This window comes from Lynx canadensis, chromosome F2, assembly GCF_007474595.2.
Source record: "Lynx canadensis isolate LIC74 chromosome F2, mLynCan4.pri.v2, whole genome shotgun sequence".
In the NCBI taxonomy this organism is placed as follows: Eukaryota; Metazoa; Chordata; class Mammalia; order Carnivora; family Felidae; genus Lynx; species Lynx canadensis.
In genome coordinates this window covers 2,991,803-3,019,421 of record NC_044320.2, presented here as the reverse complement: position 1 = coordinate 3,019,421, position 27,619 = coordinate 2,991,803, and the positions used below count along the sequence as shown (strand labels likewise).

At 49.1% G+C, this 27,619-nt stretch overlaps 1 protein-coding gene across 1 annotated transcript in view; it reads right to left on the bottom strand.

Moving 5' to 3' along the window:
- Window positions 1-27,619, bottom strand: part of PTK2 (protein tyrosine kinase 2) — a 241,902-nt gene that overhangs the window by 113,860 nt on the left and 100,423 nt on the right. Inside the window, 3 exon segments of the mRNA XM_030304586.1 lie at window positions 4,074-4,128; window positions 17,883-17,945; window positions 19,905-19,984. Of these exon segments, the coding sequence (XP_030160446.1) occupies window positions 4,074-4,128; window positions 17,883-17,945; window positions 19,905-19,984 (198 nt within the window).

Here is a 27,619-nt window from a genome sequence, read left to right as displayed (position 1 = left end):
GCAAATCAACCGGAACTTGGCTATTCTACCTGCTACCGGATTTCAGATCTACACGAGGGCTGCAACGACGGCCCCCGGCCCCCCGGGGTCGACGTGTCACACGACACCCGCCGGCACCCCTTTCTCAACCTCAGACCCTGCCTGGATCTCACCGGGCTGCCCGCGAACAGCCTCTTACTGTTCCTGAGCCTCACACTGCATTTACTCGTGTCTCCTCAGTGTCCCCCAGCCGTGACAGCTTCTCGCCACTTCTGAAGGGTAATCATCAGAACCTGGCAGACCATTCCTCAGGCTGCGTTTGCCTGTTCATTTTCCCGGTGCAGTGTTTTTAGAGACGCGTCTCTGGCACGACTAGGGTCGAAGAGACCGAGACTTACAGTACCTTGTCAATCATTCTTGGGAACCGAGGCGCAGACCTCCCCTCCTCTCTCCTGTCACAGCTCATTTAAGCTCCACCAAACCCAACAAGGCAGCCTCTCCGCCCTTGCACGCGAGCCTCTGCAACGGCCTTCGGAGAAGCAAATGGACTGACCTAGCCTCCTTCCGGGAAGCAAGCATGAACGAATCTGGCCCTTCCGCAGGGCCGTTCTGGGAGAAGCGAGAAGCGGTTACGAATCTCTCGTTAGCCGAAGTTTCACTGGCAACAGTTTTGAAGGAGGAACGGTCTGAACACAGCGCGCTCTGTCCTACAGCTGTCACCGCCACCCGGGCGTGTGCTGAGAGTGGCTCCGCGGACTCGGGCAGCAAGCAGGGCACGGCTGGACAAACTCACGCACGGGGTGAAGAAGTGCTGGCCTATGGGAATGAACTACCGATTCAGCTACTTAAGAAACCAAACAGACTTTACCTGTTTTACAAAAGTACTTCGGTTCTCTCACTGGAACTCTGGGGAGACCCTCTAGATGAATCTACACCGACACCAAGCAGTAGGTACAAATCCTATTGTCTCCTACTTGCAGGAACATCAGCAGCAACTGAGCTTCTCAAATCACAGCTGTCCAGGGAAGGTTTTCTCATGTTCCCCAAGGTCAGTGCCTCCCTTTCTGCTGGCGTGGCAGTCCCTCACCCGCCCCACCTCTGCCTGCTTCCACCCTGTTGTCCGGGCTCCCATTCTGCACTCTGCACAGCCATCACGCCCGCAGCCCCCAGAAAGCTGCTGCGCCCCGCCCCGCCCCACACAGGTGGCCGCTTGCCGTCTGGGGGAGCTCGGGGTGGCCAGAAAAGCCCACCCGAGTCGGCAGCAGTGTCAGGACAGGGAGGCCGGTCGGCACGGACCCGGGGGACGACCTGGAAGAGGCCTGGAGGGGCGAGTGCTGTCGGGGGAGCGGGCTCCCAGGGCTGCTCTCCTAAGCAGGCCTGACCCCTAGCCTGACCCCTTCCTTCCATGGTGCCCCCTCCAGAGGGCCCCCCGCTAACTCTCCCCCCGTCAGCCGCTCTTGATGCTGTCCACTGCGTCATCTACGTCACCGATCGCCGGGCACGACTGCAAACACAGCGTTGGGGACGCGGCAGGCGCTATCCGTGCCCTGGTGGATCTGAAATACAGCGGAGGCAGGCCGACCCAACGCGGACAAGGAAATCCCCGTGAATGTGAGCCTGAGAAAGTAACGACCAAGGTCCTGAGCAGGGTCCTGAGAGAGGAGAGCGGTCCCCGGCCTGTACCTGTGGTGCGAGGAGACCGCGATAGGGCGCAGAAGGCCCGGTCTGGGAGAGCCGGCCGCGGGGCCAGGGGAGTGGGGGGGGGGGGGTGGGCAGGGGGCACCATGGGTCCACTCGGCTACGCTTGCCCCAGGGTACCTTCTTGGATTCCCACACAACAGCAGTCATACCTGTCCACACGAAGCACGAAAAAGACTGCAGTGACTCTGAGGCCGCCACGGGGCTCACACCTGAGCACCACTCAGGACACTGTGGCCGTGGTCCAGCTACTTTCACATATTTTCCTGCTTTTCCATTCACGTTGGCTACTATGCTTGTCCGTTCAGTGACGTGAACTCACTACAGAATTGTGCCTTTTACTCGTGTGAACGCCTCCTCCCACCCCACCCACGAATGCGGATCCATGCACAGAGGCATCCCTTCCACTCGAGGATTGTCCAAGGCCTTCTTGGAGCCACGGTGCGACTCTCCAGGTCACGCCGTCCCGCAACCCCGGGAGTACGGACGGCCCGCACCTCAAAACCCTCCAGAAGGACACAACCCTGTCGCTCTCGGGTACCTCCAAACACCCCGGATCTCGCCTCCAACCCCTCCCGCTATGCCGGACTTCCTTAAAGCTCTTCGTCTCGGACCGCACCCCTCCCCACAACAGCCACCTAGCTCATGCCAGGTCTGCGAGCTGCCTGTCCCACCCATCTCTGTACCTGGCCCTTATCACCTGCTCGGAGTATGCTGAGAGAGCTGGTACCCCGACAATTCACTCCAGCGTGTGGGGAGTAGATCAGGAAATGGGAATGCAAATGAAAGAGCAGGACGGCAACACTAGAAACCAGAGAGGCTGAAACATTACAGAAGAATATACTTCCCTCTCTCAACTGTGTCTCGTTACATTCGTATCAAGTACCTTATACTTTAAAACTAACACCTCTGTATCTGCTTCCCGTAAGATTCTCCAGAAGCTGTGTGACGGCGGGGTGGGGGTTGGGGGGGGCATGACCACCTCCCACGTGAGGCTGAGCAGACAGACTCGGGGAGACCGAGGACTAGTGCCTGTAGTCCTGCTCTCGATGAGACCAAGAACAAGCAGACCCTGGATGCCTGGACACGGGGCCTTCGTCACAGACTGCATTTGGTAAATTGCACCAACACCATGACCCAATGACAGGCAATGGGACATGGTCGACTATACATAAAGAACAGACAGTAACAGCACAAGGGCCAAGAAACCCTTGGGCAGAAACGATTACTGCAATAGACTGCTGACTCGGCATTTTATCGGCATGAGTGAGAGGCTCCGTGCTCCTTCCCTCCTCACACCAGAGAACACCTAGTGAGCTCTGTGTTCACTGTCCTCAGACTTTATACTTATGAATCCATTCATCCTCGTACGAAGCCCACGTGTTAGAAAGTGGTTTGGTCCCCACTTTACAGATGTGGAAACGGAAACACGGTAAGGTTAAGTAACGTGGCCAACATCCCATGCAATTCACGGTGATGAAGTCAGAATTTTCACCAGGGCCGTTTGGCTGCACAGCCAGGTTTCTGGACCAGTATGCTACCTTCTCCTATAGCACACGTCTTATCCTGCTCGTGTGGTCTTCCGCGTGACTATTCTGGTACAGAACACCACCTCTGTGATAGAAAGAGCACGAACAGCCACCTTGATACACTGCCTCGTTACGGGTACCGTGGTAACATCCACACGTGAACCTATTAAATATTCACACCCCCCCCCCCAAAAGACTATTTTCTTCATCGAGGAAATAAGAAACAGGCCCAAGACCACGGGCCTTGTAAATGGCACAGCTCCCACGGGCGGGACTCTGTTCTGACCCAAAGTCCGGCCCCCGCACTTGACCGTCCCGGCACACGCTCTGGATTGGCGGGAAACCACACCTCACGGGCCCCAGGTGTCCCTCCCCTGACGTTCCCACAGCAGGGAGGGAGAGAAGATGGCGCTGTGCAGAAGTTACTGATGAGGAGGGGTGTCCACGGGGTCAAAGCAAGAGAGGACAGGCCTCCACAGGGCACTTACGTGGGCACGGCGTGCGCAGACACACAGCATTCAGCTACCGCTGTGGTTCTTCTACACACCTCTTCTTTGCTCTCGTGTGCCATGGCACCCGAGACCAGACAGGCCGAGGTGACAAAGCCTACCGTGCGTGCAGCTTTCTTAGTCTTGTACTTAGCTAAGTACACACATAATCAAGTGTCACACATGATCAAGAAGTGAAACAGTGGCTTTGTGGGAGAAAGCTGTGCCTACAAAAATCTACTTGCCATTAATATTAGCAAAATAACGATTAGCTTTTTTGCGTTGTAACTTTTACACCCAGGGGGAAAAAACCATACACCACGGGGGAGGTATTTATATAACATGGTCATCCGATTACAATAAAACAGATTCCAATTACCTTGACAGAATCCAGTAAACTCCTAGGAAAAAATCGCTTCAAACCAACATCTTTTCTGAAATATAAAAAGAAGTGTATTAACAAATAACACCACCAAATCAATTAATATAATGACATTGTTGCAAGAACATAAAAGCGATTTAAATTCTTTGTCCTTCCATATAGCATTCAGGAAGGAAGGAAATAGAACAAAGCTCCCATTTACCAGCACAGTCATGGAAGGGGTGGGACAAATCATTCTCTGGACGTGAGTAGAAAATACCAGTACAAGTTGGTTTCAGCAGAACGTCTCTTTCCCTTTTACCCCTCACTGTTGACAAGACTTGTACACACAGTGCCTCTCGGCGAGCACGGTGTAGGAACATGCTGCCGGAAGGGTCAGCCTCGCAAACGCCAGTTTCAACTGGGGGACAGAGTTGCAGAGAAAGCCGACTGGCCAGAGTAGGAAAAGGTCTGGGATAAACCATGGAAGTTTAAAAAACATTCCTTGGAGTAATCCTAAAAGGCGACTAGTTTGTTTAAGTAAACCATTTCTGATGAAGGGACTTGTTTGGCTAACCACATTTTATCACCTGTGTTCCACACAGGAAACCGAAGTCAAGAAATCAGGTGATCTGTCTAATGTCAGAAGGCTAAATGTGTGGAGATGCTAGAAGGCCCCGTGACTTTCTGTAGATCAGGCTGCAGAACTGGTCATTACTATCGCCTATCTCGAGCCTCAAAGCGCTCTGGCCGAGAAAACAGACCAGAAAGACTTGATCACTCTCCTTTTCCACAGTCCCTTTGGTGCCAAGGGCACCGGGATCTTTGGCCACTAGATGGCCCTCATGTGCCACACAAAATCGCACCTCTGCAGACCGTACCGCCTGTCGGGAGACAGGTAGAGGGTATAAAAGGATCAAGAAGGAAAACACTGACACGGTGGTATCTTTTCAGAATTACATAAGGAAAGCTAAATGGAAAATATTAAAAGATAATACGAAAGGGGTGACTTCTTTCTCCGTAATTTTAAGTTAGCTGTCATTATAAACAAAACTACGGAAATCATGCAGCATTTACGTGGCTGATCCCCTATCCAAACATTTCAATCCCCTATTCTATAATCTGACTACTACTTAGCACCTAAACCAACAAACTCCTTGCTAAACCCAAAATTGGCTTCGGTCCCCATTCTTTTCACTGTTATTGTTATTATGTTCACTGCATCCTTATAAAAACTCTCTCTCAACATACCGTTTCCTGGTTCCACTTACTCAGTTAATTCATACAACCCACTTGCTTTTATTACATTTTCATTTATTATGTTTTTCATGTATTCATTCACTATCTTTTATTACATTTTTCATTTACTATACTTTCCATTTATTTTTCTAACCACCTCCCTTTGTAACTCCCCTGGCTGATCCTTTCAGCTCTGCCGAAATCTGTGCTGAGAGGCTGTAAAAGAGGGACAGTGTCCCCCCAGGGCCTTCCCGGCCTCGCCGCACAAACAGACAGGAACTTTGCATTAAGGGCTTGGGTGCTAATCACCAGGGAAGTAGCAGGACAAGCGCGTAGAGAGAAGCAGCCTAGAGTCCTGAGGCGCTATTCCCCAGCGTTTCCTCCCCTATTCTCCTTTCAGGGCAACTGCTCCCTCATAGAAAGCACTTTGCATACAGAGAGATCTGGACGGGAATCCTCGCCTCGCCACAGGACAGATGTGGCTGTTACTAAACGCCTAGAAACCCAAGGTTACCTGTTCGTAAAATGGGAACGCTGCTTCCTGCGGCAAACGGTGGTGCCGAGGACGCAGCAGGAACGTGTCAAGTCCCTATGACTCCAAGGGGGCGGTTTCCTTTCCTCTAGAAATACCACCGACGCCCCTCCTGTCCGGTCAGAGTTTGGCCCACACGCCTGACTCCCTGCTGTCTGAGAGGAGCGAGGTGTGACCCTTTTCTGCCATAAGCAGAACTCACGGTGGGGGAGGGGGAGGCCAGCCAGAAGCGCAGGTGGGAGGAGGGCTGGCAGGTGCCCAGGGAAGGGGCTGGGGTGGGGTGGGCAGCAGAGGAAGTGACAGGCGAAGAGAATCGGGTCTTCCGGACACAAGGCTGTTAGTGCCCAATGACTGGACACATGTGAGAGGACCCCTCGCCCCGAGAAGGGGGGGCTGGGGGCAGGTCTGTTTCAGACACGGCGGGTGCAAGCAAGGTGTACCTCCTGGTGGGGGTTTCGAGGAGGCAGTAGACCACCAAAGTGTCGGGGTGAGGGGAGGCCCAGGGCGGGACTGTCCTCCTCCCGACTGTGAGACCAGAACTGCCACAACTCAACCGCGTGATGCATCCACTTTTCGTGGAGTCAAGTGGAGAGCAAAGGATTTATCATACTCATTTCTGTCACAGATGGGAACATTAAACAGGGGCCAAAGGGCCGTATGTTTTGTGAAAAATGAGAGAGGGCATACTTTGTGAAAATGAAGGTGATTCCTAGGCATTACTTTTACTTCCAAGATGAAGACAACTCCACCTCGGGAGGGAGGGGGGGTGCGAAGCTAAGACCAACTAATGCTAGCAAGTATAGCTTTTCCAACTACTTCGAGCGATGGCTCTGTAACTTTCGTCCATGTGCTAGAGGTCTTTTAAATGTGACACCTGGCAAGAAGAAAATAAAAATGAGGCTCAAGTAAGCAAAGCCAGTGAAAAAATTCAACAACAACACATTTCCATTCATGTAATCAGGAAGCCAGTCTGCTTTGGGCTTCGTGGTGGGGACGCCAGAAACCCCAGCAGCGCCTCAGGCGTTCTAGGTTTAGGGAGGGCCTATTACAGACACCTAAATTTAGACCCTCTCTTAGGACCCCCTGCAGGAACAGGCAGCCTGTCCCACTTTCAATACGAGGCCGCCTCTGCAAGCCGTGCGCCCGGCTCTGGTCGCGATGTGCCCGCTCATCTGCAGGCTCGAGCTTGGCTTCTGGCGCCGTAGAACTCACCGGAACCCAAGCTCCACAACTGTCGGACGACGTGAATCGAACAGATCCTACTTCTACATCTTAAACACAATACAACTTTGTTATAAGACCTTTGTTGTGAGGTAGTTCCTTACTACATAAATGATTGTCAAAGGGCGGGTCCTAAATTCACATAAATTCATTTGACAAAAAATTATCTACAAGGACCTTTTAGATTCTTGCCAAACCCCAATTCCCAAACTCAAGCACAAGGTTTTCAATTTCCACACGAGTTCAAAGGAACCTTCCTAACCTACAGACAGCTGACAAGATAGTAACATTCGGTGAGAGCCATACTGTTCACTACAGTAGCCATGTGAAGCAATTTAAATGAGTTAAAATTAATCTAAAAATCCAGTTCCCCAAACCACAAGAGACTCTCCACAACAGAGGACAAACGGGGTTGATGGCGGGAGGGGGTGGGGCATGGGCTAGCCGGGCGATGGGGACCAAGGAGGGCACCTGTCTTGATGAGCCCTGGGTGTTGGGCAGAAGTGAGGACTCAACTGAATTCTACTCCTGAAGTTATATATTAACTAACTAAAACTTAAATGGAAGTAAACCAACAAAATAAAAATCTAGTTCCCTGTCGCTAGGGCGACATCTCAGGGGCTCGGTGGCCTCACGGGGCCGGCTGGGCGCACAGACACTTCCGCCACCGTAGGCCGCTGCGCTGGGTCCAGGACTGGAGGCACCCTGACCGTCCTGGGCCCGGGGCCGCGGGCCAAGGGCTCTTCAGGAAGGGCAGGGGTGATGCCGGGTACAGCCACCGGCCACTGCGGGACATCCACGCGGGGCTCGAACCTCCCAAAGCCCTGAAGCAAGGAGCAGGGTGCCCGCAGCTCTTCCGGGAGGGAGCTGGGACCGCCTGTCCACGTGAGCCATGTTCTTCCCACTTTGCTCTCAGGAATGGCAGCTTTCTAGCCATTTAGTCTCTAAGACGCAAATTCTTTTCCCCTGAAGCTTCCAGGAGAGCAAGGCTGTGCTCGTTTTCTTGCTCATACTGGGCGCCACATCAGGTAACGGGCAGAAGAACCACACGCTCCCTCTTCGCAAGTGAGACCCAGTGTAAACGGCCAACCGCACGGAAGGTGCCGTCAGACAGCAAGGTTCCCAAACCAGTAAATATACTGGTTGAGAGTTAGGGTTCCTGGGACTCAAAACTGTATTTGTGATGAATTTTAAACCAGAATCCTCTTGATGAATGTTGAATTTACCTCTGTCCTTCACAGGAAATACTTAAACCACTACTGATGGACAGGACTTCCTTCTCCTTCCCTTTTGCTCAACTTCAAACAAAGCTGTGCCTTCCCACGTCTCAGGGCCAACGACCCGCGTCCCAGTGCTGCCCACACCCTTCCCTCCGGCAGGTGCAGAGGCGCCTGCTCCAGCAGTCCTCCCCTCCCTCAGCGCCTTCTTGACCCCTGGGTCTACCACGCACCAAGAAGAACTCTCCAGAGCGCACAGGGTCCTGCCGAGACACTCCCAGCCAGCGGCCCTGACCTGCACACGTGTCTCCAAGTCTACAGACCCACAACACGGCAGGCTTTTGGAGACCTGAGTACAGAATTAGCTTCACTCTCAAGAAGTTCTTCCGTCAAAGATGAATTTATTTCCCCTTTGGCACTACTTCTGAGAACACAGAGACCTTGGTTAACTAATACTCTGTGGACAGGATTCCTCAAAGATGTAAAGCCCAGGAAAAAAAAAAGCAACCAAAACTGATGTCAAAAATAAACTAAAGTGTGCATTTTCATATAGTATCCCTCTCATCCTTGCCCCAAAACTCTCAGAATTGAGCATCTTTAATATAAAAATCCCACTGAGAGATTTAACCTCTAAGATACCTTAGGCCTCTTCAAAACTGATAAATACAAAAATTCTCCACTTGCAGGAGAGACGGCTGTCTTTTGGCCGCGTCCAGCACCGTGCTCCTCCCTCGCAGCCAGGTGTGGCCATGGGACTGAGACTCAGCCGCCGTCCCTCCAAGGGACAGTACTCTGCACACACCCGTGTCCTTGCAGGGAGGGGAGACAGAGAGAATGCCCGCCTCTTCCTCCCCTGTGGGGCTGGAGTACAAATGTGACCGGGTCACGGGGTGGCAGGCCACGGATGCCGGGACGGCCAGATTAAAGAGGCCTGGCACCCTGGTGACGAGCGCTGACCGCCTAGGCCTGTTCTGTATGAAAGAGAGATGACCTTCTGTCTTAGTCAAGAACTGTCGATTCATGCCAAATCTGTCAGCGGCTTCTTCTCTGATCTATTACATGGGCAGCTAAAAAAGCACTAGATTGCTATTAAGAAAAAAGACAACGAAAACAGTGCAAAATTATAATTTGCTTCAGTTAATTTTAAATCACGAATTTGTTTTCATTCAAGAAATACTGGGTGGCACCTGGGTGGTGTAGTCAGTTAGGCATCCGACTCTTGATCTCGGCTCAGGTCATTATCTCACTGTTCGCGAGTTCGAGCCCCTAGTCGGGCTCTGTACTGATGGCACAGCGCCTGCTTGGGATTCGGTCTCTCCTTCTCTCTGCCCCTCCCCTACTGTGCGTGCGCATACTCTCTCTCTAAAATAAACAAACTTAAAATAATTAAAAAAAAAAAAAAAAAAAAAGAAATGCCAATGGATGGACCACCTATAAACGTCAGACACCGCTAGATGCTGGGGTGGCAGGAGGGCCCCCATCCACGCAACTGACAATTAGCAGAGGACAGAGACAAGGACACCCACAATTGCAGAGAGATACGTTACATGCAAAGACGACTGAGAACACATTTCTTAAAAAGGCAAACCACTTAAGAAGGAAATGAGAAGTGAAAAGCTAAATAGTTCATTTAAAATAATTTTTTCACAATTCTGTAGTTTTTGAGAAGAATCACTGGTATGTAAAATTCTTTCTTCAACAATATCACAGTCAGAATGGTAATTTAAACCCAGTTGTATTAGCTTATTCTGGTTAATCTGTCATTGTCACGGTGCAGTTGTTAACCTTGAGAACAAAACATTTTTCTTCAAATCTCCGCTCTGACCTCCCGTGGCAGCGCCTTCCTCTCCCGCCCCCACCTGTGCTCATAAAGGCGTAAATGGAGTCTCATCCCTGCACACGCCCCGTGCCCTGAAAGCGTGCGTCCGCAGGAGGGCACGATCCCAGGCCAGGGGGGTCACCGCCACATGTCTCCCCTTTGCCTGCAGACAGGGCACTCTGGTTCTGCCAAGGTTGCAAAGGCCTGGAAAGAAAGACTTACTCTTTGGTTGTTTGAAGGGAAACCAGAGAAGTCCCTACAAAGTGCTAGAAACCGGCCAGTGGCCTTCAGTGCGATCCAACACAGCTATTTAGAAGGGCGGTAAAGTTGGAGGGGGCTTCTCCACTAGGCTGTGAACAAAGGAGATTGTCTTTAAATCTCCTGACAGAAACTAAGCAACATGTGGACGATTGCACAATTTTTCTCCTTACTGGCAAGGAAAGAGAGAACCCTTAAATAGACTAATAGGAAATGTGACATTCTGCGTTCTCTTTGACAAAACATACACCTTCCTAAGTGGTTCCAGCAGCGCTCAGGAGGAAAGAGAAAAGCCAAGGCCCCGCAGGCCTGGGGTGGCCAGGTCCCTGGGGCAGGACGGCCAGAGTCTGCCCAGAGCCAGGCCACCCTCAGCCGGCACCGCATCTAAAGCCCTGGCCCCAGCCTTCCCGGCAGCTGTGCGGGAAGACAACGCAGGGGACCGCCGTACACATTTTTAAAGTATTGAGAAAGTACCTAGAATTACTCACCTTTCAAGATGACAGAAACAGAACTTTACCACCAAAGATACACGTAAAAGATTTTCCAAATAATACACTTTACGAAAAAGGGAAACCGACGCCAGAAGGCCGGCTGAGCTAGAGCAGAGAGCGTACAGGCAGGTGGGTGCACAGACCTCGCCCGGCAGGCCCTCCGTGCCAGGGGTGAGGAGTGCCGGGACCGCCAGCCGCGTGCACCCGTGCGGGGCCCGGACCCGAGGGCGGTGCAGCTGAGCCTGTCACGCCTGGCTCTCCAAGAAGCCCCCTGGAGCCCCGCCTGCCCAAGCTCGGACCACCGGGCTCTGATTCAAGGCACTGGGAGGCTTGAGTGAGTCAGAGTCACAGAGGACTGACACAGTCCTGGCGCCATCATATGCACGCACGTGCAGCAAGAGGTTCCTGGACAAAGAGCAGATCGCATCTCAAGGAAAGAACTTCTAGAACTGAAAAGTATCAACGGGGAAACGAAACATGAGCTGACGAGGTATGACAGAAAGACGAATGGCTTCCCAAGGACAGATCCGAGGACAGGACACACTCATGACACAGACAGAAACAGAGATGGGAAATGGTTCAGAGCTACCAAGGACCAAATGTCCCAGCTGACAGTTCCAGAGCTCACGGCATCACCTCCCGGATGAAAGATGCAAATCCACAGAGCCAAGCAGTCCGTCCCGTTCCCAGCTGGGCGAGGAGACGAACGCAAGCTCAAGGCAGGGGTGAAGCTGGAAGAGCAGCCACAGAGAAATGGCGGCAGACGTGTCAGCAGCCGTCCTGGAATGTCACCCCTTGAGCGTGGACAAGGAACATGTGTCAAGGGGGACACCGGAAGAGTGGGCCGAGGTAAACACAAGAACGTTTGAGAGATGCAATGGGAAGCACGCAGCCAGGTCAACAACAGCTGCCTGAAATCGTAACATCTAACACGTGGGCCTTCAGCAGAGGCAGAACTAACATGAGGGAAACGGCGCGCGAGCTGGAAGGAGCCACAGAGAGTCAGGGTGTCCCAAGGTCCTTGTGCTACAGAAGAGAGGATTAAGATAATTTTATTTATTTATAATTTTTTATGTTAATTTTTAAGAGAGAGAGAGTGTGTGCAAGAAGGGGAAGGGCAGAGAGAGAGGGAGACACCGAATCCAGAGCAGGCTCCAGGCTCTGAGCTGTCAGCACACAGCCTGACGTGGGGCTCGAACTCACAAGCTGTGAGATCGTGACCGGAGCCGAAGTCAGATACTCAACCGACTGAGCCACCCAGGCACCCAAGATAATTTTAAATCTAGGTGTGGTTAAGTTAACATAGAAGGCTAAAACCTAAGGGTAACTAATAAAAGAACAGAAATGGTTTATAAATTTCCGAATCATTAGAGACGAAAGTTTGGAATAAGAAAACCAATTAAGAAACAGACATCAAAAAGAAAAAGCCACACACTTACACGTACACACACAAATCCCCTCCACAAAAGACAAAGTTAAAAAAAAAATAAAGACAACAGAAATAAAGACAACACAAGCCAGTCCAAACGCATCAGTCATACTAATAAACACAAATATATTAAACCCATCAGTTAAAAGAAAGATTTATTAATTAGCAAACTGGATTTGAGAAATCCCGCTCTAGGAAGCTTACAAGAGACATGCCTGAAAGTATAAGGATGTGAAGAAGTGGGCAGTAATAGAAGAAAAGGAAATGGAAACCAGGCCAGTGCTAACCTAAAGAAGACCAAACAGACTTTAGGGGGAAAGCCCCCCGGAACAAGGAAGCACGATTAGGCACACCAAGAGCAACTGATCAAGGACACGAGATTCGGGAAGATAAACACTCTGTGTGTTCCAATAAAAAGGCACAAACACAGAGCAAACGTGAAGTGAAATCGGCAGAGCTCCCGTCACACAGAGAAACACGCCTTCTCAGTCACCGACAGGTCGGCAGACAAAATACCAGGAAAGACAGACACTCACAAGCTTGAACAGAAAATGCACTTTTAAAAGCACACTACAACATCTATCTGCTGTACACATACAGCAGAAGGTTAACAGTAGAGTCTGGGCGGCGGACAGGCATGTGCGTGCTGCTCAGGCCTTTCAACTTGCTGTGTGTCTGAATTTTTTCCTAGTAAGTGACTGGAAGGAAATGACCTTACACCAGCCTACAAAGACAGTCTCTACAAAAGCCAAAGAAGCTGTTACCACACAGACCCTTAAAAAGAACTCCTTAAAAAAATTATCTGCACATTTGCAAATGTGAAGATCGAAATAAATCCACAAAGGTTTTAGAATAAACATCAGGTCTAGGGCGCCTGGGTGGCCCAGTTGGTTAAGCGTCCGACTTAGGCTCAGGTCATGATCTCGGGTCCGTGGGTTCAAGCCCCGTGTCGGACTCTGTGCGGACAACTCAGAGCCTGGAACCTCCTTCGGATTCTGTGTCTCCCTCTCTCTGCCCCTCCCCTGCTCGTGCTCTGTCTCTCAAAAATAAACAAACATTAAGAAAAAATTAAGACAAACCAGAATAAACATCAAGTCTTGAAATTCAAAGCCGAAACGAAAATGCTGGCACATTTTACTACACTAAAAAAACAAAGAAAAAAAGGGGCAACTGAGTGGCTCAGTTAGTGGAGTCAATGACTCCTGATTTCAGCTCAGGTCATGACTCCAGGGTCATGGGATCAAGCCCTGTATTGGGCTCCTCGCGGAGCCTGGAGCCTGAGATTCTCTGCCTGCCCCTCTCCCTGGCGCGTGTGCGCTCTCTCTCTCTCTCCCCCCCTCTCTCTCAAAAAAACCCACAAAAAATACAACACAAAATAAGAACAAGTCCTGTGTGATGAAAGACGTCTGATCGCAGTTGACGGACAAAGACAATTTGGGAAGAACATACAGAACAAATACTATAAACACAGTTAATACGACAAAAACCTCTTAAGAAAAAAACATAAATATACTGGAAAAACTGGTAAGAAATACAGCCAATTAAAAAAAAAGGAATATGAAGTGGCCCACGTATGGGAAGGCATTCAACAGTAATCGGCCTGAAGTACATAAAACAAGCTATTATTTGTTGTCCAACAGGCCAAACGAACATCGCCTCGTGCGCCTCACCCGTCTGGTGGACGGAGGCGCTGACGTGCAGTCACTGAAAACGTGTCTCCAGGCTGCTCGTCTGTTAAACCACGTGCTCCATGCGCTAAGAATATTCATGAAGACTGAGACCTCGAAGGTGGCTGACACTAACTGCTGGGATCCGCCCACTTTTATGTTAGGTGACGGGGTGGTTCCGATGTTGTCCGGCTGGAATGTATTACTATCTCTGGACACACGTAAAAACTATCTATTTCCAAAGGCTCAAAGCTAAGTTAACAGATGCACTCTGAAATTCCTTTACTAAAACTCTGCAATGACCGTAAACAGTATGGTGTTCATGCCACCTGGCGAGCTCCGGCCGGACCGTGATCACAGCGGGAAGGAGGGCAAACATGAAGTCGGGGCCGGCACAAGTCCGCACGAGGACCCCGGAGCACACAGCGAGGACAGTCCGTGTGCAAGCAGGACCTGGGCCCAGGTACTCGGCCGAAGGAGCGTCTCGGCCGGCCCGTCGCCCAGAGAGAGGGCGGCCACACAAGTGACACGACTTTGCGGGCCCACCAGAGGGAGGCTGACCACAGCAACGCAGGGAGCAGCACGGTCACACCCCGAACTCCAGCCCCCACATCCGCCCCGCTCTTCCTTACCTAGCGTGTCTGTTCTACGTAAACAGCAGACCTGCTAAGAACACGCAACGTTCCCCTCGTCGTAACGGCTAACTCCACTTTTTCCCCCACACGCTCTAACAAGGCGCGTGATCCCGAAACTGTGCTGCGCCCATTTCTCCCGTAACAGGAGCACAGGCCCCTGCCTGGACAGTAAGTACCCCACAGTCCCCACTTCCCGGGCCCACCCATCGGGGCCCCACCCGGGTCCTCTGCTCCTGTCACCTCAATTTCTGTAATCTTTACAAATAAGCCAACTTTATGGCAACTCTAGTGCGATCTTTGACTTTCATTTCAAACAGACCTTGAACTGAAAACTCCTGTCTGCAAATAGAGCAGCCACCAGCCCGCCTTGACAGATACCTGCTTCTTCGTTTTCCTTCTTCCAACTATCTGTCCTTGCTGCTACAGATGCATCAATGCCCAGTCTGTGGAGGTTTCACTTGGGCCCCTGATGTCCTGTGCTCCGTGTCCCTTTTACAGTATGCCTGGCTCCCTTCATCCTGTGACACCACAGTTCCTGCTGTGGCCTCGCAGACACAGGGCAGATACGGCTCACACCATCTGTTTCCAGTCACTGCAACAAGATGGGCTTCCGTGGTGACCCCAAGGACGCGCACGGGTGGCTTCTGTACCCTGTCACTAACTGCCAGGTTATTTATAATCCGGGACCTTCTCAGACTTCATGGCACCATCCACCATGGGCCAGACCTCTTCAGATCGTCGTATCTACCTACTCGCTGGCTTTTCACCCCTCTAGCCCTAAGCCCACATTTCTCTTTCCTTTTCATTTAAAAAACCTGCATGTTTCCTGGAGCGCCTGGGTGGCTCAGCTGGTTAAGCGCCCAACTTCGGCTCAGGTCACGATCTCGCGGTTCGTGAGTTTGAGCCCCACGTCGGACACTGTGTCTGAAAAGCTCAGAGCCTGCTTCGGATTCTGTGTCTCCCTCTCTCTGCCCCTCCCCTGCTCCCGCTCTCTTTATCTCAAAAATAAATAAACATTAAAAACATTAAAAAGCATGCAGGTTCCCTCAGAACTAGCTCCTCCACAAACAGAACCTCTTCCTGTGACCAGTATCCCTGGTGGCCCAGGACAGAAACCAGGAGAGCCCTGGGATCCCTCCTTAGGCTCCTTACCCAAGTCGACCAGCCAGCCAGACACACAGACTCCAGCTCTGGCCACCGCCCTCCTGACTGCTGGGGCCGCTACGCCCACGACACAGCCTCGCTCCTTCTCAAGTGGACAGGGGGGATGCAAGGTGTCTTGGTTCTTTGCTTCTATTTTTAATTTTCATTAATAAGATTCCAATCCCGCAAATACAGAGCTCTGAATCACAAACCTCCTCGAGCCACTGTCCCGCCTAAGAGGGCTCAGCAGCCGGCCGCCGATGTCAGGGACCAAGCCCTTGTGAAGAAGGGCCCGCCCCCTCACGGCGAACTGAGGGTTTTCTAGCTACTGATTGTTCCTGTGTCTGCACCTTCACAAAGTCCCATCGAACCCGCCCACATTCCTTCTCCGAGACGGGGTGACCACACCTGCTGTGACACCACGTCAGACATCAAGTACCAGGCCCCCCACGCGTCCTCCAAGTACTGCTAGTTCAGCTTCTAGCACACTACTCCACGATCCTGCTTACTTGTCGGAGCCCAGCCTCTAGCTGCGAGCCTCCTGAGGGCAGACAGTTTGCATGATTCATCTCTGAATCTCCAGCACTCCGCGGCCAACGGCTCGGCAGGTGCCTAGTGACGTCTGTTAAGTGAACTAATGAGTAAAAGCTAAATGCACAAAGGAACAACCAACCAAATAATCAGATAACCAAACAGGTAAAACTATTCCTGCCTTTCCTGAACCTCCACTCGAACTGGGGACAAGCCCAGTATCGTCTAAGACAAGGTCCTCAGTGATTCCTCCGATTCTGGTCATCTGTATTTTAAGCACCAAGAGTCTGGAAGGCTGAAGAATGTGGCAACTGTAAACAAAAATCGAAACCATAGCGAATGTTAGTTGCTCTCTTTTTAGGTTATTAATGGCATCACGGCTTCTACGCCGTCTACTAACCGTCAGGAAAAATTCTACCTAAAATAATTCTGCCTGCTAAGACATCCTAGCTGATCTCAACTCTTTCACTCATCTCCAACCAACTGCTGTTCACCCTACCCTGTCCGTTAAGGGGCACAACATATGTATTGATGGCGTTCGGATAAACACAGGCAGAGCACTTGGGAAGTGTCCTCTGTGCTGCACGCGGTCACGGACCCCAGGCGGACACACCGCATTCAGAAATCAGGCCGTGAACTGGCTCTCAGAGCCTCAAACAGGACAGACGGCCCAGGTGGTACTCATTCAGCCCTCACAGCCTGGCAGAAAGGAGGCTCATGTTAATTATAAAAAATAACCATCGCATCTACTGCAACCAGTTATTACCTCAAATGGTTGTACCTGCTCTGTAACTAATTTCCAAAAATGTTTATTTTCTACTCTTATATGTAAATGACCCCACCTCCCCTGCAAAGTCTTGCTGTCAAAATGGCAGGGGTCCTCCCCTGTGTGGCAGGGGTCGGGCTCCAAGAGAGTCCAAGCAACATGCGGAGTCAGTTCAAGTTGCCATCACAGCAGGGTAGTGACGGACAACCTTTTACTTTATTTTGCCACGTCTCCCAAATACCACAAGGAGTCAGTTCAGTAACAACAGAGCCAGAAAAAGTTGGTGTTGGCCACACGTGGCACCACTGCTAATCAAGCTAACAGCGGCCTTTACCGGGACATAATAAACATCAACTCTCTTCTGCCGCACTGATTATCAAAAAGATGAAGAACAGAATTCCAGCCTCCCCAGACACAGGCTCCAGCATGGCTCACATGCATTTAATACAAACCAATACAACAGTCTAAGACATAAGTTAATTCCATTATCAGAAAATTTTCCAGTTATTCTAAATATTCCGATACATGAGCAAAAAGGAACTCACACATCTCACTCTGTTTTGGAAAAAACCCTTTGTAAATGTATCCGGAGAATATACATAAAGGCTGAATCGGTAATTCTGAATTCGATGCGAACCACAAGTGAAACTTCACCCCAGTGTGATTCAATCTACAGAGATACAATGGCCTGAAGACATCTGTCAAAAAATTAAACTGTCAGTTCACACAATTGCTGTTATGAAGAACGCTTTCCTTAGAAAAACTTTCCTTCTTCCAGATCTAATGGTTTTAGAAGCAGTAGTATTTCAGGTTCTGAAGCGAACTTGAAGTAAACAGCAAGCCCGGGGTCTGAAGGTGCTCGCGGCACGGGGTACTCACTCTAACACCTCATAGTTGGACTTCTTCTCCAGCGCGTTGCCTCGCATCTCCCAATACGAGCGCCTAAAACGGGGAGACACACATTGACACACAAATGAGGAATTACTACGAGGAATCTCCATGTTGCTAAACAGTAACCACTTTGTGGCTCAGCCGCAAACGCCCGGATAAACTATGTGACAGAGACCGGATCTGACCTCCAGCATCATTCCCGTGCCCCAGTGAGGCCGAGGTCACTTAACACAGACTTCGTCCCTATTGGACAATCTGACTTTCTCTTCTGACGTGAAGCAGGTTTGACTCTTGGTAAAGAGGAGACACGAGACTCCAGGTCCGCTGCCTGCTGCCCTCGTCCCTTCTCTAGAGACGGCACCTACGAGCTAAGGGACAGCGGACTCCTGCTTCGGCCAGGCGAGCGTCACGCCCACTGCTGCAGACGCACGTGTGCCACGAAGGCCAACCGCACGGGCAGTAACGGGACAGATACTCTGGCGGGACAGAGGGGCCGGGCTCCTCTTGGGTAAGTGCCGTCCACCACTCTGAATGTTCACAGTCTGAATTCTACCTTCTTACCCCAAACTGCACGTTCAAGCAGTTTTGGGTCTTGCTGGAACCAAGTCCTGTCTCTACAAAACCTGCCATGAGTTGGGGGGCGGGGGGATTCCCTCTACACAAAAGCATAAACCCCAGCTGGAGCTGCTGTGGGAGACGCTTTGGGAGACACGGACACTGCACATCCCTCAAGTCATCTCATAGAAGACTCTCTTTCAAACCTGTCTGTAATAATAGAAATACTGGTTCTGTTTTTTAAATTGGCTTCCCTTTGGCCTACTTAAGATGGAAAGTAGTAGATTGAGACGAAAAATTAAAAAGGGCCCCAACTGGGTCACATAATTTGTTCTCTTGCTTTCTATCCGTGGCGGGGGGTGGGGGGGGGTTGAAGGAAGGGTGGCTAGTGGGGTGGCTAATTTGTCAAGCTTTTTCTTCAGCATCTTATTTCATAATAAAGCCACTGGTACCGAGCAGGACGCAGAGGAGACGGATAAACGTGCCGTGGGAGGCCAGAGTGGGAGGGAGGGAGGGAGAGAGCTGTGTAGAAGCTGGAGCACTACCTGGACCACTCACGTGCAAGCTGACGCCTCCTGAGCCCTGATGCAGACGACACACGGCACGACCGTGTAGTAAGAAAAGCGTGCCCAAGGACACCTCTAAGTAACACCGGGAAGGGCCGGGAGTGGAGCAGGAGCGTGGACACTAGTGAGGGACGGCCTCTGCTCCTTGGATATACAGTTACAGTCGAAGACACGTTTTCAGGAGGAGTTGAGAGCTACGCTTAACCATCTTGGGGTCCTCGTAGAAAATGTTATCTAACAGCCTTATGCAATATAAAAAATCGTGATGGGGGGGGAATTATCACTGTTTTGAGGACATGTGATTAAATTTTGGCTAGTTTAACCAACTCATCTTAAACTAGCAGCCCAGAGTAAATTTTAATTGAAAGCCTACCTGAAAACCGTAAAATATTATTTTATTCAAATTTTAAGATGGTAGCATAGGAGATAACGTATGACAAATGGTGACACACGTTCTCAGAAATAAGAAACATATTCTCAGATTTCCGCTTCCCTTAAACCTGCAACACGGGGGCCACTGGCCATATGTGGCTCTTTCTGTCTCAATTTACGTGATGTGCACTCGCACACGGCACCCCTCAGTACCCACTGGCTAGCGGCTGGCAACTGGGACATCGCACACCTGTCACCACAGGAAATCACTGCGGTGCGCTCTCACACCTGCTCACCCATGCGCAATGGTACGAATCACGCCATTCTAATTACAATGAAACATCTCTTTAAAAGACCCGAAGATTCCTGAAATAAGCACTGACAACCTAATTCAGAATCTCAGATTTTATTCGGTATTTGATTAATAATCTTTATGAGAAAAATGGAGATAGCTGGATAATTTCCAAAACTAACGAAGATGATGAACAAAGCCCTCAATGCACAGTTGCCACCTTACCGTATTTCTAGGCAGCCCAGCTTCAAAGCGATGTCCTGGTCCACCCGGTCAGCTATCTCCGACATGTAGTCACTTTTCACCTGCAGTGGGAAGGGATCGGGGAAACAAGGCCGTTTTAAAGAGCACACCGCAGAGGTACTCGCTCCGTGACTGTCTTTTAGATCTTGTAGAACCGTGATCTGTCTTTTAGAGTGCCTTTTAGGTCCTTTACACCGTGTCAATAATTACGGTAGAGGCTGGATATGAAAATGAGTAATGCCAAAAAGTGGTTAAAGAAATAAAACGGGCTCTTACTAAGAACCCATATACTCCACGAGCACTTCAACTTAAGAAGCAACTCACATCATCTGAACGAAAACCAGAAGGGATCTCCATTTCCCCGCAAACTTGCAGTGGATGTATTTCCTGAACTCAAACTACAGTCCCAACAGCATTCTTTGGATCCAAATGGCAAGGGCAGAAAATTCACATATATATTTTTTTTTTAAACGTTTATTTTTGAGAGACAGAGCCTGAGCAGGGGAGGGGCAGAGAGGGAGGGAGACACAGAATCTGAAGAGGCTCCAGGCTCCGAGCTGTCAGCACAGAGCCCGACATGGGGCTCGAACCTACAAGCCGTGAGATCATGACCTGAGCCGAAGTCGGACACTCAACTGACTGAGCCACCCAGGCGCCCCAGAAAATTCACGTGTTTCAAATCCATTTAGCCCTGTGACTGACAGGCCTCCACTTCGCTACCGTGTGTAAGTGACTAATCCACAAAGTCTTAACATGTGGAAAATCTACGACAAGGAGCAGAATCTAAAAACAATTCCACGGGCACCTTCTGCGTAATGATTACGCTCAACTAAAGTAACTGAGGGACTGACGGCAGCTCTGAGAGCACCTGTCAGTGTGAAGACACCTCCCAAGACAAAATACGTAAAATCTCCTCATAGATTAGCATTAAGAGATCGACACCCGCAACCGATTCGGTGATGGGGAGCACTATTCTGGGCCTCGGTTAGTGAAGTATTACCACGCCCCTAAAAGGAACTGCATTGTTCTCATTAGCAGGCCTGTATTACAAAAAACTGCACTCGATTATTATGAACTTGGCCCACGCAGACTTTTGTGGAAATCCGTCTCGTGTCTTACTAGGGAAGTATTTCCAAAAGCCTTGGTTTTGCCTCTTGGCTCAACACTAAAATATTTACACTTGGGCCCACTACAGAAAAAGTGTGTTGACCTCGGCCCTTGAAACAGATTCCAAAGATCCTGCTCTTCAACTATTACCTCCTAGCCTGTCGGTTCACCCGCTCAAAGGATTTCTACTCCCCAGTTCATGACTGTCTCCTTTGCATTAGAGATTTTGTCATCACGACTTTCCCTCACAAAGAACCTCAACTTCTCAGTCTGTCATCAACCCTTTATTCCGCCTGCCTGGCAACACCAACACGTAGGAACCAACCACCGCGTCCTTGTCCGCGCCTACTGCTGACCAACAGGAGAAACCACACGACAGCGTACGCTCGGCCTCAGTCCAGGACGGCGAACCTCGCACGGTGAGCGGAGACTGCCCGGGAGCGCAGCAGCGTCTGCCTAGGAAGTGCGTTGACACACGGATTCCCACTTCCTCCAGCCGATTCGCCACAGTCTTTCTTACACGGAAGAGAAAAGTCTTCGGATGGGAACATCCTCGTCAGCGTACTGAGACTCTAGAACCCGGTGTGAACGGTGCTCACCTACTCACTCCTCTCTCGCAGGGGAGGAGCGACGGCCACTCGCCCAGCAGTGGCCAGCCATCTGCGACTTCTGATCTGAACACCATTTCCTCTCAAAACCTCTGCCTCGTGTTCTGCATTAGCACCTAGAGCGAGCTGGTCAATAATATCTCCTGACGAATGAGCGGGCAAATGAATCAATTAATAAAGGGCTCAAGGTGGGGTTTGGGTACCTCCGTGTGTAAATACTATTTTCCATGTAAGGAAGCGACAGTAACTTCTATAGGTGGCAGTTGGTGGGCACTGAAGACTGAGTCAGTGGGACTGATTTACTCAGTCCACGAAATGAAGTAAAAAGTTTTAATTCTAGAATCACTTTGTTTATACTTCAATTGGTCCTTTCTCCTACATACCAAAAAAACAAAACAAAACAAAACAAAACAAACAAACAAAAACCCAAATTTAAAAACTAAGTTTTTGCATCAGAAGTAGGTTTATTATTGAACAAGAAATAAAGGCCAAGAGATAAATCCAGACATGTGTTTACAGGAGTGAGAGAAATAGCACGGTTGTTCTGACTGAAACTGTTGATCTCGGTTTATGGTCTGGTGTGGACTTCAAAGAAACCACAGCAGAGCATCGATAACATGAGGAGTAAAAGTCATCATAACAAACTTATCTTAAAGCTTAACAATTTCTAAACAGTTTTCACAGGTGGAAAAATACAACACGTGCTTTATTTCATTCATCAAAACCAAATTCACGTTAGTTGCAGAAACGCAAAAAGGGAAAATTCTAATTGAACAATCTCTGTAGAAGATCCCTCTCTGAACATGACTTAAAAGCTCTGAGAGCTGTTTTCCTTGAGACACAGTCTACTGCCCTTGGCTCTCGGAGCTGTGTGCCCCTGGCCTGGGGTGACTGATGTGTCCTGCAGTGACCCGCGTGAATAGGCCATCGCAACAGACCCTCAGCTCCCCGCAGCCTTACCACAAGCCCTGTGGCCGCCTCCCTCTGTAGGAGCACTGACAGAGAGCCCACTAACGTTCCCTGAGGGTCCCTCCAGACATGGTGTCCTCTGAAACCACCGAGCATGCTCGCATCCTGATTTTACTTCTGGACTCTGGGTTATATACACTCAGTGTTCATTTCTAAGACATTTCCTAACTACCTTTCACCTCCTACTAACTCCCAGCGGAATTCATTGCTTTCATTTGTGATACGGATGTCCTTTACTGAGCATGTAGGTGTGCGTATGAGTACAAACTTGCTTCCAGTAAATGCACGGAGCACGCTGGCAGGCCGCCTTCTGTGTGATGCCTTACGACACCCTTGTGGTAGCATCATCGTGAGTGGAGCACCACCATCGCCCCGGGTGAAGTCTCGGCACAAGCCTAACAAGAAAGGTGGTAACAGCAGAGCTCCCTATGATTTGAGGGACACTCACCAGGGCCCAGGTACTGAGCCAGGTGCTCCACACGTTTCTTCTTGTTTTTTTTTTTAATGTTTATTTAATTGAGAGAGACAGAGAGAGCACGCGTGCACTCAAGGGAGGGCAGAGAAAGAAAGAGAAAGAGGGAGAGAGATAATCCCAAGCAGGCTCCGCACCATCAGCGCAGAGCCCAACACAGGGCTCGAACCCACGAACTGTAAGATTGTGACCTGAGCTGAAACCAAGAGTCAGATGCTTAACCGACTGAGCCACCCAGGCACCCATCACATGTCACTTACAATCTTTATGGTAACTCTTCAAGGTCAATAGTCCCATTTTACACATAAAGGTCAGAAAACTTAATTTACCCAAGGTCACACAGCAAGTGTTCTAGGAGTGAGGATTCACACACCAGACCCGGCCAATCCCTATAAGTCAGGCTTCAGTGTGTGCACACACCATCTCTGAGCTCTGTCACAGGGAAGGAGACCAGGGGCAGGTGGGGAACACAGCCCCACCCGGTCAGCCTGTTGCCTGCAGGGCCTATGTAGCGGCTTCCCGCATACCGCCTGCTTCTCCTGACCACTGTCGTCGTGCTGATCTCAAGTCCAACACGTCCGCAAGAGTCTTCAAAGAAAAGACCCCTGAAAACTGGTGCTTGGCTTTTTAAACTAATCTGTGTACATGACAATGTCAATTTCCTGCTTTAAGAGATAGGGTGCATTTGGACTTCCTTCTGTGGCAAGAACCGTATTTATAGCCGTGAGTTTTTTCAAATAACCCAAGTTCTGTACATCGTCCTAGCGAGTGGCTGAGCTTGAGGGTCGTTTTGGGGACTCCACGACCGGGGTCTTCCTACCAATGTGAGGTCTGTCAAAGGCCCCACGGTGGACTGAAGGCAAATTTCCAGTGCCCTCGCACTTCTAAAGTCTTTCATACAGAAGGGTGATCAAGAAATGTGGGCTGACCAGTATAAATATGCAGGTTTACCTACGCCCTCAATAACATGAGTGCTTCTCAAATCAATAAAAACATATGGGAGTGGACAAAGAAGGGAGGAATGTACATTACTAAATCTATTAAATAAGTACAGAAAATATACCGTCTAATAACTCACGTTAGACTTACATTTATTTTGCCTTCTTTCTGGAAAAGGACAGCTGATCATTCTCGAGTTGAAAATGTCAGGTATTAAACTAGAATCTCCCTCTTGGAGCTGCTCTCTCAAGACGCTTAACTTACAGAAAGCTTTACAGCCAGAAAATACAGATAGAGAAATCAGTTTGTGATGACACAATTATCTGAATAAAAAGTAGTAAAAACAAATGGGGTACAAGGAACAGGCAGGCTGATCAACAGGAAGCCGTACACCCCGGAGCCTCACGTGTCTCCACAGCCAAGTCCAGACTCTGTGCCAGGAGTTCAGTTACAGTCCTGCCCTTTGGATCTTCTCTCAGGTTTCCTGCTGGTGCTCCTTTGCCACAGAAGTCACCATCATGTCACAGTGTTTTTAGGACAAAATGGATGGATATACAGTTGACACAGGAACACGTGTTTGAACCACCCAGATCCACCTACATGTGGATTTTTGGGTAAATACAGTAAGTACTGTAAATATATTTTCTCTTATTTTCTGAATATCACTTTTTGTCTCTAACTTAGCTTACTTTTCTGTAAGAACATCGTATATAATACAAATAGAATGTACAAATACACGTTTAACTGTTCCTATTATCTGTAAAGCTTCATTCTGATCAACACTAGGCTACTAATAGTTAAGTTATGGGGGAGTCAGAAGTTGTACGTGCATTTACGACTGTGCAGGGGGTCAGCACCCCTCACCTCTGCCTTGTTCAAGGGTTAACTATACTCGTTTTTTTTTTTTTTAATGTTTATTTATTTTTGAGAGAGACAGAGACAGAATGCGAGTGGGTTAGGGGCAGAGAGAGAGGGACACACAGAATCCGAAGCAGGCTCCAGGCTCTGAGCTGTCAGCACAGAGCCCGATGCGGGGCTCGAACTCATGAGCCATGAGATCGTGACCTGAGCTGAAGCCAGATGCTCAACCGACTGAACCACCCAGGCACCCCTGTACTCGTTTTAATCTTAAGCTATCTTTAAGAGAAAAAAATGACAGCCCCATGTCTGACCGATGCATCTTAAGCACTGAAAATTTCACCAGTGCCAAAACGATTTCTATACAAGTTCTGCATCAATACAGATTTAGTCAATATGACAATTTCTTGACTAACATGGACATGGTTCTTTCACCTAATGGCCACTACTATTTGCAAAAGGGTGCCAATCAAATACACTTTTAACAAATGAAATTTCAGAGTGATAAAGAATAAAACGTTATATGGCAAAGGACAAATTTGTATCAGGGTAAGACACACTTCCCTTGGTTTATAATGAGACGTTAGCTTTCGCATCAAAACTTACTTTCATAAACTTCTGCTCTACAGTGAATAGGGTTATAACAAGATTCTAGTTTATTTTTAGAGTGTGCTGATTAATAGCTTTCAAAATATTCTAAAATAGGTCAAAAACACTTAAGTGAATCACTTGTAGTATCTCAGGGTGGTAGTCGCGTTTACATCTTTAAACAAAACGGCATCTGCAAAATAATCCCCGACTAGTAACCCAACACTCAGCACAGCCCACCGACATGCTTCCTTCATGACGCCATGCAAAATAAGGGGTATAAAGAACAGTTGGGCATAGATGGAATTTCAAAATAAGGAGTTAAATTAAATTAAAATAGATTGTTTTAAGTGTTCTCTCTTTCATGGAATTGAAATGGTGGTAGAGAGGAATTGAACATAATACTTTTGTATCTACCTTGACAAAAGAGCCAAAATAATAAAAATACTTATTCTTCTACAATAGAAATAACAACAGGTAACACTCAGAAGTGTTCACTAATCCCCAAGCTAGATCCTACATATTCCCACATGGGAAATTCAGCAAATAATAGCTCATAACAAACACACAAGGAAACGTATCACTGAGTAAGAGTCAGTGTAAGCCACCACCGACAGAACAGATGCAAGCCCAAGAATCTCAGATTCAGAAGAGACATTAACTCTACGTGAAATAAAAAAGAAAGAAAAGGCAGAAAATCAGAAAATAGTAAGGGCCATAGTAGATGGCCTGGCAGATTTTCTTATGGGGGAAGGGACACAAAACTTCAATAAAAACTCAGCAAATGCATTACACATCCAAGTGTTTTGCGGGGGAGAAGAGCTGGTGTTTCTGACAGATTGATCCGAATCACAGATTCCCGGGGGGCAAAGAGCCGAAACGGGAGAAGGAAGTGGCTGCACAGGGAGTGTAGCCTGAGAGGTTCTAACATAGTCCCCGCAGGGAGAACGCAGGCGGAGTTTAAGAAGGGAGAAAAGGCAAGGTCTGAGTGGTTATCAAAAGGCATTCAAGAACTGATAAAAAGACACGAGCCCACAGGTAGAGGGTGCACATCACAGATCAAGCAGGAAAAAAATGACTGTAAATCCACACTTAGTCTGTAATAGAACTGCGAAACACAGAAGACAGAGAAAAGGTCTCAAAGCTGCCCAGAGAGAAAGGACAGATCACATTCAAAGAAAGACAGGATGAGAGTCAACCTCTCAACAGCAGTAATAAACATCAAAGCTCTGTGAGAGAGCACTTCCTGCCCTGCCCTGTACCCAGCAACATATCTGTTCAAGCAAGAAAAGACTATGAGCCACACAGGAGGTCTGAACGACACTGTTAACAACCTTGAATTCATGGGTTTTCATCACACTCAGTGCTCAACAGTCCAAGACGCATTCTCCCCAAGCAAAACTGGAATCCTGACAAATCTCAGCCTGTGCCGGTGATGAAACAAGTCTAAACAGAGTCTGAACGACTAGACAACTAGTATCAAATGAACCCTCCAACCACAATTCAGAATTATTTGAGAATGAACCAAATGGAATACATTTTTAAATCGCCTTATGATCATATATATTTCTACCAAGACAGTGGACCAAATGTTTCGAACAGTCTGCTCACTGAAAACAACTAAAAATGCTGAATAAAACATTTTTTAAACATCTTCTGGAAGGCTTCTATGGCTGGGTGACAAACAAACAAAACCAAACCAAAGTCCTGGTCCGGCCGATGCTGGGATGCAGAGGGGGCAGGGAGATGTCAGGTCAGCTGTTACCCTAGGCCGGAACCACACACACACACACACACACACACACACACACACACTGTACAGTGTCACAACCAGCAAAGAAAAGCAAGCCAAAGGACAATGGACACCCAGGACCACAGTTACCTGCATGGAGTAGCGGGGCAGGGGTGGGGGGATGTGACAGGGACACAGACTGGGAAACATCAGCTGTGCTCTCTTCTCTTGGGGAGTAGGATCACACGTACTCACTTTTTTTACTAAGCACCATAACTTACAAAGGATACATGTATCAGATGTTACCAAGCTAAACAATTAAAAAGAATCGGGGCACCTGGGGGGGCTCAGTCGGTTGAGCATCTTACACTTGATTTCAACTCAGGTCATGATCTTGCGGTTCGTGAGATCGAGCCCCACGCTG